General features: G+C 42.5%; 1 protein-coding gene across 1 annotated transcript; it reads right to left on the reverse strand.

The window, feature by feature from the left end:
* Nucleotides 1–3,670: 3,670 nt before the first annotated feature.
* On the reverse strand, nt 3,671–20,377 carry LOC125757383 (zinc finger protein 596-like). Its single transcript, XM_049412942.1, has 4 exons — nt 20,361–20,377; nt 16,390–16,875; nt 13,547–13,683; nt 3,671–4,575 (listed from the first exon to the last, which is right to left on the reverse strand). The coding sequence occupies exons 1-4, from the start codon at nt 20,375–20,377 to the stop codon at nt 4,094–4,096; spliced, it is 1,122 nt and encodes a 373-aa protein (XP_049268899.1). The 3' UTR covers nt 3,671–4,093.
* Between the last annotated feature and the right edge of the window lie 111 nt (nt 20,378–20,488).

A 20,488-nucleotide genomic window follows, 5' to 3' on the forward strand; every position in this document is an offset into this window, starting at 1 on the left:
GAACTATCAATTGTAAAAAATTATTGAAGTTTAGGTCTGAAAAGAGGGGGGGCAAGATGCTTCAGTTTTTCAATTTGTCATGTTGCAGAACTAAAAGTATGCAACTTGCAAGAAAACTAATTATATATTTGAAATCAGCATAAAAAGTTCTATAAGCAGCTCAAGTTTCATTGCTCTAGAATGAATATTTAAAAAAAAGTGTCTTCGACCCGCATCTCCCCTTAAGTGAAACATGAGTAGGAGCATTTATCGCATTACCATACAATAAACCAGTGCTGCTAGAACACTTTACTGTCAATACTTTGTTGTGCCGGGGACGTCTTGAACATGGAATCATATTTTGCTAGCAGAGGGCTCAAACAGGGTTTGGTTATCTTAAACGGGTTGCCGCCAACATTTCATTCTCTTGCCCCTGTACACGTAGCAGGGAGTCATTGTAGGCAGAGATGACATTCTTTCAACCTGGAACAATAAAACGGCCGTGTGTTGCGCGGGCTGGGAAAAGACATCACTCAGTTCCCATGAGGAAATCGCAGACGCAGGATGCATACAAAATCTCCTCAGATGCCAAAGACGTGAAGAACTCGGCCGTCACTCTTGCCTCCGATTAAAAGGGGCGTGACACATTATATTTTAGGGTAAAGTTTGAAGACAATGAAGCGCGCGTGATTAGACACATATTTAGGTCCCCATTTCCCCAGGTACAGAATCTGCAGAGATGAAAGGTCAACTCTTTCCGTGCCACGCCCATAGGGCATCAATAGCCCGCTACTGATGGTTGGAATTGCCACTTTCGAGACATTCCACGCCATTCACGGACACACTGCACCATCCGTCATGAAAGAGAAGAACTGTAGCTTTCTTCTTTAAGTAGTTTGTTTTTGTTCCACGTGGCCTTGATTTTCGAACGCGCTCTGAAGTTGCACAATCGTCTAAGTGGAAAGTGAAAATGGTCGCCACCGAATGCGCCACACGCGTGCTTCTAAAGACTGCAGATATCGACATTCCTGTGAGTTTGCGGCTGATTTTATCAATTGAACAAGCAGCAGCGAGTATGAGGACGCTGCTTTCTGGATGCAGTTGAACTCTGATAGCAACGACGATGCAAAGCAGCCCGGAACATCTGTCAGCTCTGCTTCGGGCCATCTCACTTCGTGTTTCAGCATCAGCCTGCCAGGATGGAAACTTATGGAAACTGTAAGAAATGCAAGTGTGACTAGAAAACCAAGCAGAAAACAAGAGTTTACTGCAAGACATGTGACATTACGCCATGCTTTACACTGAGGAAGTGCTTTGCCGCATGACACGCCCAATTGTAGCCCTTACAGTAAGATTTTTGTCGGGAAGGTCCTGTTCAATGACCACTCTGCCCTCAAAGTTTCTGCAATGTTTTTAGTGTCGCAGGTGAGCTGACATTTCAGAAATCATCCATTGGAATGCACTGCAGTTTTTTTAACACAGGAGCCATTTAAGCATGGTGAAACTCCATTGTTGTCCCACATTAACTAGTTGAGCGAACAGGAGCCCAGCATAGCTATGCCAAGGCACTCAAAGCCAAGAAAGGAGCATGGTAGAGAATAGCAAGTGCGTGGGAAAGGGAAGCGAGGGTGTGGAGTGATGTGAGAGTGAACAGTAAGGAAAGGATAGCAAGGGGTAGGAAAGGGAAGTGAGGAGTGATGTGAGGGTGAGGAGAGAGAGGGTAAAGCATAGCATAGTCGTATAGTAAGGAGTTGGAAAGACAAGTGAGGAGGGGGGGCCACCAGCTACGCTAGTTTCTCGGTCTTTGCACCACTAGTGCGTAGCTGCCAATTTTTTTTCCCTATGCGAGAGGTGAAGCCACACAAGGAGACTATAATGCACTAGCCCTGCGGCTCCGCCAAAACTGCTTCCGCCTACCTATGAGTGTGCCACAAACAGCACGTCTGTAGATGGAAGCTTCATGACTGTCTTCGGCTATATATGTATGCTCTGGCAAGAATAGCTTCATTTCTATTGCACTTTCGTGCTTGACTAGTACGGTACTTTGCAATACTACCAAGAATAATTTTTGGAGCTTTACGCGTCAAAACCACGATATGATTATGAGTCACGATGCAGTGGAGGGCTCCGGAAATGTCAACCACCTGGGGTTCTTTATGTGCATGTAAATCAAAGTACACAGGTCTCTAGCACATTTCGCCTCCACCAGAATGCGACCACCGTGGATTGGGATTTAACCCATGCCGTCTGCATAATCAGTCAAGCAACGTAACTACTGTATCACTGTGGCGGCTGGCGCTTTTTAATTTTTCTAGCGTGCTATTTTTTCTAGCATTTTATAAATGTGAGCCTAAGGAAGTCAACAAAGGTCCATATTTAATGTATATTCTGTATAGCCAGAGCTGTCCCTGTCAGTGTACATGGTCTTGTGACTCAGCAGCGTAATTCTTAGGGATAGGTGGTGCTAAAAGATCTTGCATAAAAAGCGTATATCACATCAAGCGGCAACTCAGGACATCACAGCAACTCGGGAAATGAAGAAAATATTAGGGGCTCATTCACAAAACTTTGCTTGTCTCAGTAGCATCAGGTAGCATTCTATAGTCCAGGAGTCTCAAACTCACCACAGCTAGCGGGCCACAGTCACGTAATTTAGTTGCGCTAGGGCCGGGCGAGTAAAGAAGTTAGGACCAAGCGGGGGGAGAGAGAGAGTTTGAACGAAACGTCAGCTAACATTCTAACGTTGACATTTGAAAGACGGCTTTTCCCAATCTCCTATATGGGTCATTTCTGAAAGGGATTGGGCTACAGGACTTGAGAAACATTGATACCGATCTACAGAATGACTGAAATCTGGACGCCGATTCTCAAATAGAGAGTTTTTGTTGCACGGTTACATTTCAACACATGGTGACTGCATGGGATGCCATACGAAGAATATGGGACGAAGGCAGCCATGTGCAGACCGCAGGCCACAAGCGAAAGGTGCACAGGCCACATGTATAAGACCCCTCCTATAGTCGAGCGGAAATTTTACACTTTGCTCCTTGCTCGAGTCACTGGCTAGCAGTCAAGGTAACACCTCATAATTTCCTTCACTGGCAGTTCATCCTAACATTACGTCTACCCCGCATTATTAGGCTCATTATCCATGTGCATGTTTACTTAGTTTTCTTGCAAATAAATCTTACTAGTAGCACTTTCTCATACGAAAGTGCAACAGTGTATTTATAGTGGAACGTCTGTTGGAAAGGATGGACAAAACTATTTGGTGGGTGGATGAAATTATGTATGCGCACTAGCAGAAGATAAACTTGCCTACTCTGTGACACAGCTCGTACATGTATGCAAGTCTGCTGAACAGAATGCTACTCTTCGTTATGTGTTTCTGCAATAGCAAGTGGCCACATTTCGCACGCGAGATAACTCCAACAATGCGAAGGATAGTACGCAAGAAAAATGCCTGCACTATGTACATCTGATGGTATCGCTATGATTTGATTTGACTGTATAGCATGGGCTGTGTGGGACATCTTTTCGCACACTGATTTGACTATTTGATATGAACTACCACACAGACGCCCCGAATTTGCTGGTAGCGTCTGCATTATAGTTATTGCAATAACACTTATTCACGCCAATTCTTTATAATGCCACGAAGCATGAAGGTTACACAGGTAGATTCCATAATAAGACCCCAATTACTACATAATTTTCTCGTGCAGAGCTCATGGCCTGCTGGGTGGTGCAGTCCTGCCATGTCTTCATGCGCATGTATTCAAGTGAATGCATACACAATCCTGAATGGACAACGCAGAGGTGTGGCAGCTCATCAGTACAAACACAGATTTTCATAGAGCTTAATAATAGTGAATTTTTGACCGGTGAATGAAGAATACTGCAAGGAAGTACAGTAAAAATAAAGAAACAATATGACTACAGTCTTCTGAATGCATAACGATGCTCTTCTCACAATAATGAAGCTAACATACTACAACTAAACCCACCTTTTAATGTTGTGCCGCATAACTCCATACATTCACAATGCTCTAGAACAATCGATCAATTGGACCTTTACAAAAACTTTGAGCACCAGGCCTCGCGCAGACACTGGTCACTTGCGTTCATGCTGACTAAGGTAGTGTCTTTTGAGGTGTATGTCCTGCACAAACGTCTGAGGACACGAAGGGCACTGATATGGCCGCTCACCCGTATGGATGCGCAGGTGGGTCTTCAGCGTTCTGTTTAATGCAAAGCCCTTGAGGCATATATGGCATTTATATGGTCGCTCACCTGTATGAGTACGCAGGTGATATGTCAATCTGCACATTTCTGGGAAGGTCATGGAGCATATGTGGCATTTATATGGCCGTTCCTGCGTGTGGGTGCGCAGGTGCTTGGTCAGATTGTGGCTTTGTAAGAAGCTCTGGGAGCATAGGTGGCATTTATGCGGTCGCACTCCCGTGTGAGACATGGCATGTACTTTAAGATCATACGAACGCTCCGTCTTATATTCACACAGTTCACAGTGGAGGACACGTCCTTTGCGTGGCTGCTCCCCATCTGTAGTTGCTGGACTGCCGGAAGACCCCAAAACTGCACAAATGAAAACAGGACAGTTTAGTCAAATGCTGCCTTTCATTTTTTGAAGGAAAAGGAAATTAAATTCTGGCATTTCACACAACTGTGCTCTACATTTATGAGTAATGCTGTAGTGGGGGAATCAATATTAATTTACAACCACAGTGGTTTACTTAACATGTACCTAAATCCAAGTACACAAGTGTTTTTTCATTTCACTTATACTGAAATGCAGCCACTAGCCATGATTACAATATGCCAAAGAAATAAAATGAGACTAATGCTAATTGATGCCAATTGACTGAAAAAGTCTTGACAGCAATTTCATGAAAAGCACAGCTGGTCCACCCTTTATATTTGCTTGATATCGATATATGTGACTACTAAAGAATACATCTGTATTGTTACTAGGAGAACATATTCAACACATTGTCTTGTCTTTTGATTTTTGCAAGAGCTCCTTAATATTTTTGAGATCTCGTTATAGATATCAGCATGCCCTAAAAAACATAATATACCAGAATGTATGCTACTCAGAAGAAGGCAAATAGAACAATAGAAGGAGAATTTGCAATTATTTATTTAGCTCTAATGGTGAAAGAGCAAGGGGGATGCCTATCTGAAAGTGCACCAAACACAGTGAACGCTCGTTAATTGGGATTTCACGGGACAAGAAAAAATGTCCAAATTAACCGAATGCCAAATTATTGAAAGTATCAAGATAACAATAAACAAGTGTCTATTACACTAATGTATTTTAATTTTCTTGATGAATATGTAAATCTAGTACATATTTTGCTTACGAACTGCATAAAAACCACAAGTTTTGTCATTTGCGACTTCGTTCACAATTTGACCGCGGCTCAAGACCCCAGTGTCTTAAGCCGTAACGTGCTCTGAACCATTCACTTATTATGTACTGCCACCACCAACACCCCCATGCGCACATGACGATAATATTTTCACTGGAAAAATGGTCGACAACAGATCGCTTATGCATCACAATGTAGCAAACGAGTTTTATGCCAGCATGCAGATCGTGGCTGAAGTTCTCAATCTTGAACAGCTTCCACCAAGACAATGTGCACGCATTGCCCGAAGCCAAACAAAGCTACTGAGCGCCACATCTGCTCTGGACAAAACCGTGGTCCATAAAGACACGATCATAGCGTTCATGCAGTTCTGAAGGCACACGGCGAAAACGAAACTACTGCTTGTCGCAGCTTTGACCCCAGTCGCTATCGACGCGATCATAGATAGAGCCCATGCAGTTCGCGTGCACAGAGTCAAATTGAAAACAAAACAAGTTTGCTGCAGCTACTAAAGCCTTGGTCACCCACAACGCGATTGTGGTAAGATTATGGATGGTGACTACACCTTTATGAAGGCCCGCAGCTGTTTCGGCTGTTCGCAAACACCGGTTTTGCTCCTTTGCATCGCACATTTGTGGTGCTTTGTTCTAGGCGCGCTCCAAGTGTAGTCGAAATTGACCAGGTTGCAGCCAAATACGACCGAATTAACGAGAGTTTGATGCCATCAAACATTACATGTGCTTGCCGGGACGAGAGAACACGCCCAAATCATCCGATCTTCCTAATTAACAGGGGTCTAATTAACGAGCCTTTACCGTACACCAAAGTGAAGAAAAGGAATACACAGAGAAGATTGCAAAAATACCTACAGAATCAAAAAAAAATTTTCATAGACCTACTCTCTTTTCAGCACTAGTATGAAAAATAAGTAACGATTATAACACACAGACGTTAAGGCACTCTCTAGGCACAACCCAACAGCAGAGTACTAAGACAGAGTCTCGAAGAAATGAATATACTGGAACCTTGAGAGAACAAATGCGTGAGCATAACAGAAAAATACGCAATAACATTGTGTACAAAGCAATCCATTGACAGGATAGGTTGCAAAGATGTAGGACAATTACGAACAACACCAGTTAATAAAAATGGCCTTGGGTTATTAAAAAGAATGGAGACAACAGGTGAACACAACATGATGTTCTGCATCCAAATCGACCTCAGGATGTCCTGATGTTTTGTGACAGGCACCTAGGGATGAAAAGAGAACCAGACATTACTAACAGTGAACAGAACCCCAATCAACATCACCAGGCCTACGAGTATTGCTACTAAATGCAATGCAGTATTGGATTGCATTTGAATATTGAGCTAAGTGTGCTATCACAGCCAGGTATTGTTTTGATGGTGGTTATTTGGTTTCATAGAATTTGCTGTGGAAATCTCAGCAGGTCATATTTCTGTGCATATCATAGTTCCCTTAACATCGCACCTGCGACACAGCTCTCTCTTGAAATCAGACTGCTACACATTAATGACTAAAACCTAAAACACACAGCAGGGCTATTTTCAATGGTAAGCTGCTGCTGTAGCACTGTTGCTCTAAGTTTATCTTGTTTGAGCCATCTCGATTTGACGCATTCTGTGGTTTCATGCACTAATTTTAACATCGATAACTTTAACATGTGCATTGAGATACCGGGCATTTAAGATAATGTCTCCAAATGTTTTAAAATAAAAAGTCACAGTTTCGCCGCAATGGCGAAGCAATGAATGCGATAGCAATAAATCGGAATGTAACACGAAGAACGGAAAGCAGCGTGAAATTGCCAGCGTGTCGCTCGAGCCCAAAGGACACACGAAAAGAATGCACACAGGACGAGCGCGAACTAATGCGTCACAGCTCAACACTTGAAGCGCACTGCTCAAACATAAAGCAGGACGCACGAAACAAACGAACAGGTACACACAGGACGAGCGTGAACTAATTGTCACAGTTGTTACTTATTTCTGTTTGAACAGCGCGCTCCTTTCACAAATGCGGCCGCTGCAGTGAGCGAAGTGACCTTCGTACGCTCTGCGACTTCAGCGCGGACGTCACGCGGAAAGCACAACACATACATACAATCCCCCGCTCCACCCCACCGGCCGTCCCCTTCTTTCCTCGAGATAAGCGCACGAAGGCAACCATGCCCTGTAGGGCAAAGAGCAACCGCGTTCGCAGGAGCGGGGCGACGATCTTTAAAGCGTGCCACGCACGCACTTGGTGCCATCTATGTGGTGACTAAGAAAGCATGCTGAAGTAAATGGTGTATATAAATAGCTTGCCGTTAGCAGGCTGAAAGACGGTATTGTTCGTGGCCTAACCGTCTAACACCGCGCACTGCAAAGCGAGAGGTCGCCCATTCGATTCCATGCGTCGGAAAGTTTTTCGGCATTATTTTTCTTTGGGGCTTTTATATATATATATATACACATATACACATACGGTGCATGACGGTGGCGACGACAAAAATAAGCCGAGACTGTCCATATATTATTGCAATAAAAAACACCAGATGTTTGTGCACTTCTTGTGGATTGAATTGTTTCTGTGACACTGACACATACTTTCAAGTTAGTTAGGGCTATAAAGTGAGCAGTAATTAACACATATCAACTAATTAACTTCCAAACCAGAACAGGCAGGTGCTAAAACCTAATGGAGGAATCGAACTTCTTTATGCAGGGAATTCACATCTGTATTAAGATTAGAAAAAGGGTGATGCCACCGATTTTTACAGAGTGCACAGTATTGGGTCACTTGAACAGCTAGAACGAAATAAGTTTTAGAACGTGCAGCACCTACAATCTTTTTCCACTTGTATGTTTGCCACAAGAAGCAGCTGCTCTACCTACAAGATGAGGTAACCTGAGAATGCACTTTTGCAAAATAATTTGATATCTGGGGTTTCATTGATTGTGAAGCATGCTGTAGTGGACAGCTCCGGAAATAGTAACCATGTGGTGTTTTTTATTGTGCTCTGACATTTCACAGTACACGAGCCTTTAGCATTTCGCCTGCATTGAAATGTGACTGGCGCGGCCAGGTTCGAACCCGCAACCTTTGGGTCAGGAGGTGAGCACCTTAACCTCTACACCACCAAGGCGGACAAATGCACTTTATTTGAGACGTATATGTATAAACATTTAAAATCATTACATCTGCGCACCAGCACCACAGAGATTAAACAGTGGAAATGCTCTAAATGACATTCAGTGACAGCTTATGTTGTATTGGGAGTCACAAGCTTGTCTGTAGGCACAATAGTGCTCTCGATGACAATCACTGACCGGATGACACATGTGTCAAAACATGCTCACGTATGTTCTAGAAACACTTAGCTAATTCAGCAATGATGTTACGGAAGAAACATGAAACTATTCATGCTATATGAAGAAAGTTCATTTTTTCTTTTTGGGGACCTCATAAAACGAGTGCTCTGTGCAATTTGGCTTCGGCTTGCAAAATTAGTACCCGCAATGCAAGAAAATCCCTCGTCCTTCATTGTAACTTACTGAGTAGTACATACTGAGCGGTATGCCGTGGCACAACATTGCCCGACACTTACTGCAGCAAATCCGACAGCTGTGCCACTGATGAGAAGGTGAAGTGGTAAAGTATATCTACTGAGGTTCCTTGAAACTCCAAATCTAAGGCATGAACTCAATTACTAGAATTTCGTTTAACAGTAGTGCTGCTTAAGCTTTTTGTTGCACCAGGTAGTGCGAACCCAGATTATCATCATCATAAACTTGCACGCACTCGCTTCATCCTCTTCTTCATCTTCTGCTTCACTCTCACAACATGTGCGCCGGTTTGTCCGGCGTGTAATGCAATAACTCTGTTGGGCGAGATATCAAGATGATTAATACAAGGCATGCTAATAATCTAATAATCCAAGCCATGTTAATTAAGCCAGGACATACTAAAAGCTTGTTAATTGGACCAAGCTAATTAAGGCAAGCCTAAGTCAGGTCTAATTAAACCAAGCCTAATTAAGCAGACTAATTCATCATACTCATCAGCCTGTCTACGCCCACTGCAGGGCAAAGGCCTCTCCTATGTTCTGCCAATCAACCCGGTCCCGTGCTTGCTGCTGCCACGTTATACCTGTAAACTGCTTAATCTCATCTGCCCATCAGACCTTCTCTCTCTCGCTTGTGCGTTTGCCTTCTCTAGGAATCCAGTTAGTTAAACTTAATTATCAGCAGGTTATCTTGACTATATGCTAATTAAGTGGAAAAATGAAGTTATTCTAATTAGGCAAACTAATCAAGCCATAGCTAGATCAGTGAAGACCAATTAAGTCACATAATTAGGCTTATTAATTAAGCAGGGGTTAATTAAGGAAATACAAATTAAGTAAGGACAAATTACGCCAACTATACTCAGCGACAACTTATCTTGACAGTGGAGCGAAGGCTACGGAGGCGGGGCTTCTGCACATTCGTGTTGCTCCGCAAGTAGTACAGGCAGCTTGCGGCTGATTTCGGTTTTGCTCGCTCGCATTGCTAATGCGATTAGAAAATTATATACACGAAAAGTGTGAATGGGAGAAACAGTTCAATTGTTCAGTGTATATTTTAGTGTCATATTACGAGTATATTTTTCTTGGAGAACTAAACAGTGCGTTTGTGGCCGTACTGACCCACTACGTCACGGAATGCCATGTTTACTTTGGAAAACGGGCGTGCTGAAAAGGTGATGCTGTCTAAGAAATGGAAAGAACAAGGCATTCTTGAGAAGTGAAGAATAACTGTATTTTACCTACAACTTCCCACAACTGTTTGAGTCTCATGAATAATAAGCAGCATTTATTTCAGCAAGGCAAATGAGAAAGTTACCAGTAAACTTCAGTACTATTTTTTGGCACGGTAGCAGGCATGCGCTTTGGTTCTGTAGCTTCCACAGTGCTGTCAAGAAACATTTGTCGCTGAGTATAATTAAGTCATGGCTATTTAGATCAGGATTAGTTAAGCAGTGACTAATTAGACCAAGGCTAACTAAGCGAAACATAATTCAATACTAATTAAGCCACAGCCAATTAAGCCAAGCCTAAGCCAATACCAACTATTGCAATACTAATTAAGCCAACCTAATAAAGTCAGGACTAATTTAGCCCAAGCATAGCATAACTTGGCCAAGCCTAGAAAAACCGGAAGCTAGGTTAATCACAAGCTCTGCTGTTGACTTTAGCCTTGCACCACTAGTGCAAGTTGCCCTCATTTTTTTGTTTGGACAATGTTAACCATTCAAACATAGGCATGGTGCTGTCCGATGACTAGTGCTTGGATCCACGATGTTGCTACACACAAAATCCTGCAAACTCCACGTGTCCCTGCAAGGTATGGTGATACTGGTTTTGTTTCTTATGCCAGATTCCTTATATATGCAATACTTTATACACCTGTGGACAGTTAAGTACAACACACATTGTACTTCATTTTCCTTTTTTTTACCATCCAGGGGATTGTCATGAATCCCAAACAACCAGACTACTGTCTTGTTTTGAACAAATGGACCACAGTAGAAAAAGAAAATTTGAAAGAAAGCTAGAGTTTAAGAGAGTTTAACATTTTATTAGTGCCCTGTATACTTCTTGACAGTGCATGTAACTTTGTACCACAGTAGAAAACTACATTGAAATAGTCGACAATAAAACAAACTGACGCAGCAGAGAGAGACCGAAATGTCTCATTAGGTCCCTGAGTTTATGGCACTCATATTTTCACATGTTTGATTTCTTCATAACAGCCTCTCTGATGCCTTGGCACAAGCAAGCAGTTCAAATTCAAATGTTAACATAGTCACATTCACAAACAGTAAAGCTGTAGTTGAACAGAAATGGATTAAAATAAGCCAAGTTGTGATGCCTCATTCAATCTTTAGACAGCTCTATCTTGTGACAGCTGAGTGCATAGAATGCACTGGGAAATTGCAAGGGCTGTCTTAGGTGCACGTGCCTGTGATGAAGAGGTGACTGCCAGTGGTCACCGTAGGTCGGCAAACTCACTCATGAGTCAACTCACTGACACTCACTCTGACTCAGATTGAGCCGTGAGTCTGAGTGAGTAATATTTTGGTGAGTCTGAGTGAGTCTGGCTGAGGAAAAGCTTGGTGAGTCTGAGTCCGAGTGAGTCCGGTTGAGGAAAATTTTAGTGAGTCTGAGTCCGAGTGAGCCCTAAGGGCAAAATATATTTCATGAGTGAGTCTGAGTGAACTACATACTTTTCGCCGACCTATGGTGGTCACTATCGTTCTAGTACATGTCGATTAAAAGCACAAGTAATTCGGCCCATATTTTGCATGCCACGAATAACAAAGTGAAGGGGTTTATTTTATATGCACGCAAGATTGCAGCAATCATCTGGGCCCGTACTATTAAACCTTCATTACATTCTTCCAATGTAGGCTGCAGGTCTTACGATAAATGTAAACATCTCTAACAGAGATCTGTCTCGCCAGGTGAAAGAATTCTATATATTGAATGGCATGAACAACAGTTCTTAAATGGACTTAATGATTCAAGGCGCATTTAGCCCTTTCTTGTGAGATTAAATATATCATATTTAGAAGCAGCCTCACTTTTTCTCCATTCACCTTTTCCAATGTGTTGTTAAGGTCGTGCGCTAGTACACTTGCCGACATTCCCATTGTGCAATTAATATTAAGTGTAGTAAGTGACAAAGCAATAATATTCTACGAAAACTAGCAAATGTTTGGAAGGTGAACAGTATGAAGCCATAAAAGAACATCTTGCAAATTCGCAAGGATTTATTTCTTTCGGAAGAAAAACTTTATAATAAGGGTAGTTTTTTGGTCTGTGAAATTCCCTGTGATGAATTTTTTTCTACAGTGTTGTTCTACCATCTCAGAAATTCAGAAGACAGATTATGTATTAGTTTGAATATGAGGAAAAGTGGAATACATAATTACCCATATCATGTCGTTTTCAACGACATTGGTACTCATACATTATGTTCAGCTGCTATATCTATCAATATTTTGACAAATTTAATTCTTTGAATACGTCTTGAGACTGATTGACTGAAAGTCCTTCATTACAAAATAGGGAGGCACAGGTGCTCTGTGGGGAGAAACAGGGCATTACCAGACCACAGTTTCACTCACATTTTCTCAAGTAATTTAACTAGCAGTTACTTGTACTGAGGTGGTGTGTAGTCAGAACTGTGGTTTATCAGTCCCCCTAAACCGCCCTGATGAGGCTGACCTGACTTCCACACTATGCAAATAACTGCGCGTTCCAGTTCATTGCAAAGGCCTGCAACAGAATCAAATATCCTCCAGTTTCAGGGCCTCAGAAGTGGAAGGATAATTTGAGAATAAATTCTATGCATATCAGACAATTTTGGAAAAAATGTTACCATCAAAAGCCATCCACAAGGAGGAAATGCCTGGAGTGACCATAATTCTTGCTGAGTCATATTAAAACTTTTAAGTATTTTTTATATTTTCCTCCCTTCACCTTGACGCCTCATTGTATGTGAACGACAAGTTTGATTCGGTAGTCATCACAGTGAACTTATAAAAGAATTTGAAATCATGCTTACAAAAGTTACTTATTATCTTTTAACTGGTTCTTTTATTTTTTCTCCTTGGTATGACTAGCATGAAACGATTGATCCAAATGAATCTGGTGAGATAATAGGAACAATGACAGCACACACATCTTTACAGACAGATATTAATGATGCAGCATAAACACATCTATTCATATGATTAAAAAAATATATGCTTATACCATGCACTGCACTCTTCAATAATTTGCACACCATGGAGCAGTGTGACGCTGGGAAGTAAACATATTAATGGCGATAATAAAATTACATAGAAGTTCTACTCACTGAATGCGGCCAACGCGTGAGTGAATTGGTACCGTCTCCTTCTCCATTGCCTGTAGAATGTCTATTTAGGTTAAACAGGATAGCTTTGTTGTCCTCAATGTTTCGAGAGAGTGCACGGAGCATGGTATAACTTTCCACAGAACCGTTCACCACTGGCCTACAGCTGCCCCAAGAATTTGAGAAGGATCGGATCTGACCTTTCTGAAGTGTCTTGGCAGCTGATGCTAGTGTTGCGGGTTGTTAGGTCAGCCTCTGGAAGCTCTTACTCCAGCCCAGGAACCCGCGCCTCGTTGATGCAAACGATCTTACAAATGCCACAGATGACCACACACAAAGCAATGGGCCACTGTCACTGTAACACTGGTACACCAAGGTGCAGATGCAAGTTTGTTCATCCCTGCTACTGCCAGAGAGGAAGAGGGCGAAAGGTCCGGGTAAGCAGAGGCACTCTGTTGACCTTTTTTCGCAGCTGCGACGGCACCCATTCGCTTACACTTTGTGCGAGTTTTCAGAGTGAAAATTCACTGATATTCTTGCTGGTAGTGCGGCTGCCAGGCATATTAAAGTGAATATCACCAGATATTCTTTTATTGCGAGCATTGCTATGTAAAGAACACATAATACTCGAAAAAGATTCATTTATTAAGGTTGGCAAAACGGGCTTACAGAACTTATGGACGGTTGAATGCACTGCTGGTGCAAAGAAGTTCTTGTACGCAAGAGGACAAAGAAAGCTAAAGCACGATTATATGAAAAAAAAAGGTCCCAAAAAAAGAATACACGTACAGAACATAAAAGCGACAAAACTGTGATGTAAAATATTATCATTCACCAAGCAACACTATAGAAGGCACCAGTTACACAAATGCAAAGAAAAGTGACAAATGCAAAGTCATGACAAAAAGTAACAGTCCACAGTCCACCAAATAATTAAATATTTACCAGCGCGGAAACTTTCTTTAGAAGAGTGAGACATCAGACAAATATTAAGTGAACCTGATGTGACACGATGGTGTTACAATGTATTCATTACTAGAACATTCGCTAAAAGAGAGCAGACATCAAAATCACATGTCCAAACTAACCACAGCATTAGCTCCACGTGCTTGCAAGAAATGCCGTGATGAATTTTGACAGAGAAAAGATGGCTAAGAGGTCATTCAAATTTTGATGTCTAGCAAAAAAGTGCGACTCTTTCTGAAGACTGACATTGCCATCACATTCACAATACACATCAATTCGCTATGTTGGGCCACTTAGTGTGCAAGGTTACAAACTAGAAGAAAAAATTAGACAGAAAGAGTGCCAACTCAGAATATAAAGGATTTTCTAAGACATGTGGAGACTGAGACCACTCACCACACGTGCAGGAAAACCAGACAAGGTTTGCAGGTCACAACCAGGGCACCTCCCTATGTCTTCTTTTTAACAGCAGAGCTGTTTTTAACAGCAAAACTGGGTGGGTATGTGCCACAGAAAATGGGTGTGCGCGAAGCAGCTCCTAGCATAGCATAGCCATGCATAGCATAGCATGCATAGTACAGTACAGCAAAATTGTGGGAAAGGGAAGTGAGGAAGGAAAGGAGGAGGGGAAAGGGTAAACCATTGCATAGCCTTGCATAGTAAAGTTTCGCAATGGTATGTAACAGGGAAATAAAGGTGAGGAGGGCTCGTGACTGGAGGAGGGAAACGAGGAAAAGGAGGAGGTGAGAGGGTAAACCATAGCGTATACATAAAGCAACTATAATAAAGTACACATGCGAGGTACCCACTATGCTAAAAATTATCATAATTTTTGCGAAGTAGGGAAGCACCCACTATGCCATTTTTCGTCATTCTGCGGAGAACCATGGTACCCGCTACACACCTGTAAGGCATTATGTGCACTTTGTTGATGCTGTGGCTGATGACGATGATGAATTACGGCTGAGCCCTTTGTAATGGGTTGGAAGCATTCAACAACCCACTCGTTGTGCAATTCGCATTGTGTGTCGCCTGGTTGTTATTTGACTCTTCTACCACGCCATATTGCGTATGTTAATGTGGCTCCTTCCCGACATGGAGCCTGTATACGGTCTTTTTGCAAAGGAGTTTCAAGCACCGGCATGGTTCTGTGGTAGAATACCGGGCTGCCACGCAGAGAGCCCAGGTTTGAACTCCGTTCCATTCTGGATATTTTTTCTTATTTCATGTGATAGTAGGTACGGACACCAGCAGCGGCGGACAACTACCCCACTGCCGTTGTGATCTGATAACAGCTTTCGCTGTAAAAATGAAGAGAAACAAGGAAGGCCACCCAGCTGCGCTCTTCCTTCAGGCTTGGCACCACAAGTGAAAAGCTGCCCTCTTTTTAAAATTAGGTAAAATTAGGTTAGGTTAGTGTTTAATTAAAGATTTACTATAGCGATACAGACCATGACTTTTATTTTCCCCCCTCTCTCCCAGTTGTTCCTCTGCATCTCTCATGTGCGAAGATGGTGCTCTTGCTTACACGCTTTTGTTCAGGATCTCTCAGTAAAGTGTGGGTTGTGTGGGATAGCATCTATTCGCATGTGGACTTGATATGAACTACCAGACTGATGGCTACAATTTTCTCGCAGTGTCCGCATTACAGTTATTGCAATAAGACTATTCACACCAATTCTTATAATGCTACAAAGCATGAAGGTCACACAGGTAGATCCCATAATCAGACCAACACTACTTATAATGTATTCATGCAGAGCTCATGGCCTGCTGGGTGGCATAATGGTGCTGTGTATTCATGCATATCTCAAGTGACTGTGCATAGGGTCTTGAAGAGACAACACAGAGGCGTGGTAGCTCATCAATACAAACACACGTTTTCACAGAGCTTATTACACACTGCACATTCGACTGGTGAGTGAAAAACACTCCGAGGAAGCACTGTAAAGAATAAACAATATGACTACACTCTGCTGCATGCATAACAATGCTCTGCACATGATAATGAAGCTGAGGTACCACAACTAGAACCACCGCTTTAATGTTGTCCTACATAACTCAACACTGTCACAATGCTCTGGAACAACCCATCAATTCTACCTTTACAAAAAACCTTGAACGGAACGTGCACTGACATGGTCACTCGTGTTCATGCTGACTACGGTAGTGCCTTTTGAGGTGGTTACCTTGCACAAACTTCTGAGGACACGAAGGGCATTGATACTGCCGCTCATCCGCATGAGTGAGTTGGTGAGTCCTCAGTGTTGCATTTAATGCAAAGCTCTTGAAGCATACCTGGCACTTATATGGTCGCTCGCCTGTATGAGTGCGCAGGTGATACGTCAATCTGCACATTTCTGGGAAGGTCTTGGAGCATATGTGGCATTTATATGGCCGTTCCTGCGTGTGGGTGCGCAGGTGCTTGGTCAGATTGTGGCTTTGTAAGAAGCTCTGGGGGCATAGGTGGCATTTATGCGGTCGCTCTCCCGTGTGAAGCAGGGCATGTACTCTCAGATTATACGAACGCTCCGTCTTGTAGTCACACAGTTCACAGTGCAGGAGGCGTCCTTGGCGTGGCTGCTCACCATCTGTAGTTGCTGGACTTTTGGAAGACCCCAAAGCTGCACAACTGAAAACAAGAGTTTAGTCAAGTGCTGCTTTTCATTTTATAAAGAATTTAAGTTCTGCCATTTCACTTGACAACTGTACTTTACATTTATGAGTAATGCTGTAGGGGGAACCAATATTAATTAACAAACCACAGTGGCTTACTTAACATGAACCTAAATCCAAACACACAAGTGTTTTTGCATTTCACTTGTATGGAACAGTTGCCCCTGTAGCCACGATTATCAGATGCCAAAGAAATGAAATGAGACTAATGCTACTTGACGCCAATTTACTAAAAAAGACTTGACAGCAATTTCAAGAAAAGGACAGCTGGTCCACGTTTTATATTTGCTTGATATCCACATGCGCGACCGCTAAAGAATCAATTTCATGAAAAGAAGAGCGACCGCTGAAGAACCAATATAATGAAGTGAAGAAAAAGAATAAACAGAGAATATTTCGAAAACACCTAGCAAATCAAGAAAGATTTTTCATTCACATACTTTCTTTTAAGCAGAAGTATGAATAATAAATAACGATTATAACACACAAACCACCCATTTGTCGCTTCTTGCTACAAACGGGTGTTTGTCAATTTCACTTTCTTAACCCTTCTTCCACCTTGCGCGGGACTGTAAAGGCGCGCGAGCGTTCCGTCTTCGGGCCTTCGCACTTGTGCGACTTCGCAACACACAGACGTTAAAGTGCCATCAACTCCACTCTCTAGGCACAACCAAACAGCAGAGTAATAACACAGGGGCACGAAGAAGCGAATATACTGAAACCTTGAGTGAATAAATGCGTGAGCACAACAAAAAAAGATGAAATAACATTGTGTGCAAAGCAAACCACTGACAGGATAGGTTGCAAAAGATGCAGTAAAACGGAAAGGCGGGCTAGTTGGTTTGGCTGCATAATGATAATATTGCGCACGCAACACGAAGACACAGACGAAAAGTTCACAAGGACCAGCACAGTGTGAACTTTTTGTCTGTGTCTTTGTGTTGCGTGCGCAATATTATCATTAAAAGATGCAGGACAACTACAAACTACACCCATTGATAAAAATGGCCTTGGGTTATTAAAAGAATAGAGACAACAGGTGATCACAACGTAATGTTCTGCATCCGAATTGACCTCAGTGCGTCTTGGATGTTTTGTGACAGGCATCTAGGGGGAGAAAGAGAACAAGATATTACTAACAGTTAACAGAACCCCAATCAACATCACCAGGCCTACAAGTATTGCTACTAAATGCAATGCAGTATTGGATTGCATTTGAATATATTGAGCTAGGTGCACTATCACAACCAATTATTGTTTTGATGGTGGTTATTTGGTTTCATAACATTTGCTGTGGAAATCTCAGTGAGGTAATATTTCTGTGCATATCATAGTTCCCTTAACATAGCACCGATTACATAGCTATCTCCTGAAATCAGACTGCTACACATCGATGACTAAACCTAAAACGCACAGCAGGGCTCAATTCAATGGTAAGCTGCTGCTGTAGCACTGCTACTCGACGTTTATCTTGTTTGAGCCATCTCGATTTGATGCAATCTGTGGTTTCATGCACTTTAACATCCAACTTTAACATCCATAACTTTAACAGATGCACTGAGATACCAGGCGTTTAAGAGAATGTATCCGAATGTTTTAAAGCAAGAAACACCAGATGTTTGTGCACTTTTTGTGCAATTGTTTCTGTGACATTGGCACATACTTTAAAGTTAGCTGGGGCTAGAATATCAGCAGCAATTAACACAATTCAACTAATTAACTTCCAAACCAGAACAGGCAGGTCCTAAAATCTAATGGAGGAATGGAACTTCTTTACGCAGGGAATCCACATCTGTATTAAGATTAGCGAAAGGGTGACGCCACTGATTTCTACAGAGCGCACAGGAAGCAGCATTTATTATTGCCCTGCTGTGAACAGCGCTGGGTCAATTGAACACCTAGAATGAAATAAGTTTTAGAAGCTGCAGCACCTAGAATCTTTTTCTACTTCTATGTTTGCTGCAAAGAAACAGCTGTTCTACCTAGAGGATGAGGTAATATGAGAATGCACTTTGCAAAATAATTTGATATCTGGGGTTTCATTTCATTGTGAGGCATGCCGTAGTGGACAGCTCCAGAAATGTTGACCATCTGGTGTTCGTTAATGTGCTCTGACATTGCGAAAATGTGACTGCTGCAGCCAGGATCAAACCCGCAACCCTTGGTTCAGGAGAAGAGCACCTGAACCACTATACCACCAAGGCGGACAAGTTCACTTTACTTGAAATGCGTATGCATAGACATTCAAAATAATTAGATGTGTGCACCAGCCCTGCAGAGATTTGACAGTGGAAATGCTCTAAATGACATTTAGTGATAGCTGATGTTATAGTGGGAGTCGCAATCTTGTCTGTAGGCACAATAGTGCTCTTGGTAACAATCACTGGCCAGACAACACATGTGTCACAACATGCTCACGTATGTTCTAGAACCACTTAACCATTTTTTCTTTACTTGGGGTTTAACGTCCCAAAACCACAATATCATTATGAGGGACGCTGTAGTGGAGGGCTCTGGAAATTTCTACCACTTGGGGTTGTTTAACGTGCACCTAAATTAAAGTACGAGGGCATCAAACATTTTTGTCTCCATCGAAAATGCAGCCGCGGCGGTCGGGATTCGATCCCGCAACCTTCGGGTCAGCTGTCGAGCACCTTAAACACTAGACCACCGTGGTGGGGCAGAACCACTTAACCAATTCAGCAATGAATGTCATGGAAGGAACATTATTAATGAGAACTAACAGACAATAATTTCAAGGAATGTATAGGGGATGTTATTTGCAGTAATTAGGATATAAATGTGAAGAAAGTAAAGTGGACGAAAAGATAACTTGTCCGCCGGCAGGGACCGAACCTGCGACCTTCGAATAACGTGTCCGATGCTCTACCACTGAGCTACGGCAGCGGTCATCCTGCCGTCCACTTTATGGGGTATAATATGTGCAGTTAAACCTAGGAGTGTTAGTCAGCGCCGATCATAGCCATGGCTGGCGAGTGTGGAACACTCTTTTCCTGCCTTGTTGACGTCACGTAGCACGTGAACTTTTTACGAGCCGGCAACTGACCAATAATCCCTCGCATACTACCTGAAGGCATTCAAGCCTGCCAGAACGAGACCCTCGCTATGAATGAAGGAAAGAAGATGGCTTTTTGAGAGCAGAGAGCATACACATCTTCGAAAGAGAGCATACACATTTTCACAGACTTATCACATTAACAATGCATCATGAACACATATATTCTATATCATTCAAAGAATATATGCTTATAGTGTGCACTGCACTCTTCAATAATTTGCACACCATGGAGCAGTTTGACACAGGGAAGCAAACACATTAATGGCGATAAAAGAATTACATAGCTTCACTCCGTGAATGCGGTCGAGTGAATTGGTGCAGTCTCCTCGTGCATTGCCTGTAGAATGTCTATTTAGGCTAACCAGGACAGGTTCGTCATACTCAATGTTTCGAGAGAGCGTATGGAGCATGGTATCAGTTTCCATGGACACGTTCACACCGGGCTCCTAATGCACATTTGCAGCCACTTTAGAGAAGACACCGAATTTAA

The sequence above is a fragment of the Rhipicephalus sanguineus genome, chromosome 2, assembly GCF_013339695.2.
Source record: "Rhipicephalus sanguineus isolate Rsan-2018 chromosome 2, BIME_Rsan_1.4, whole genome shotgun sequence".
Classification (NCBI taxonomy): Eukaryota; Metazoa; Arthropoda; class Arachnida; order Ixodida; family Ixodidae; genus Rhipicephalus; species Rhipicephalus sanguineus.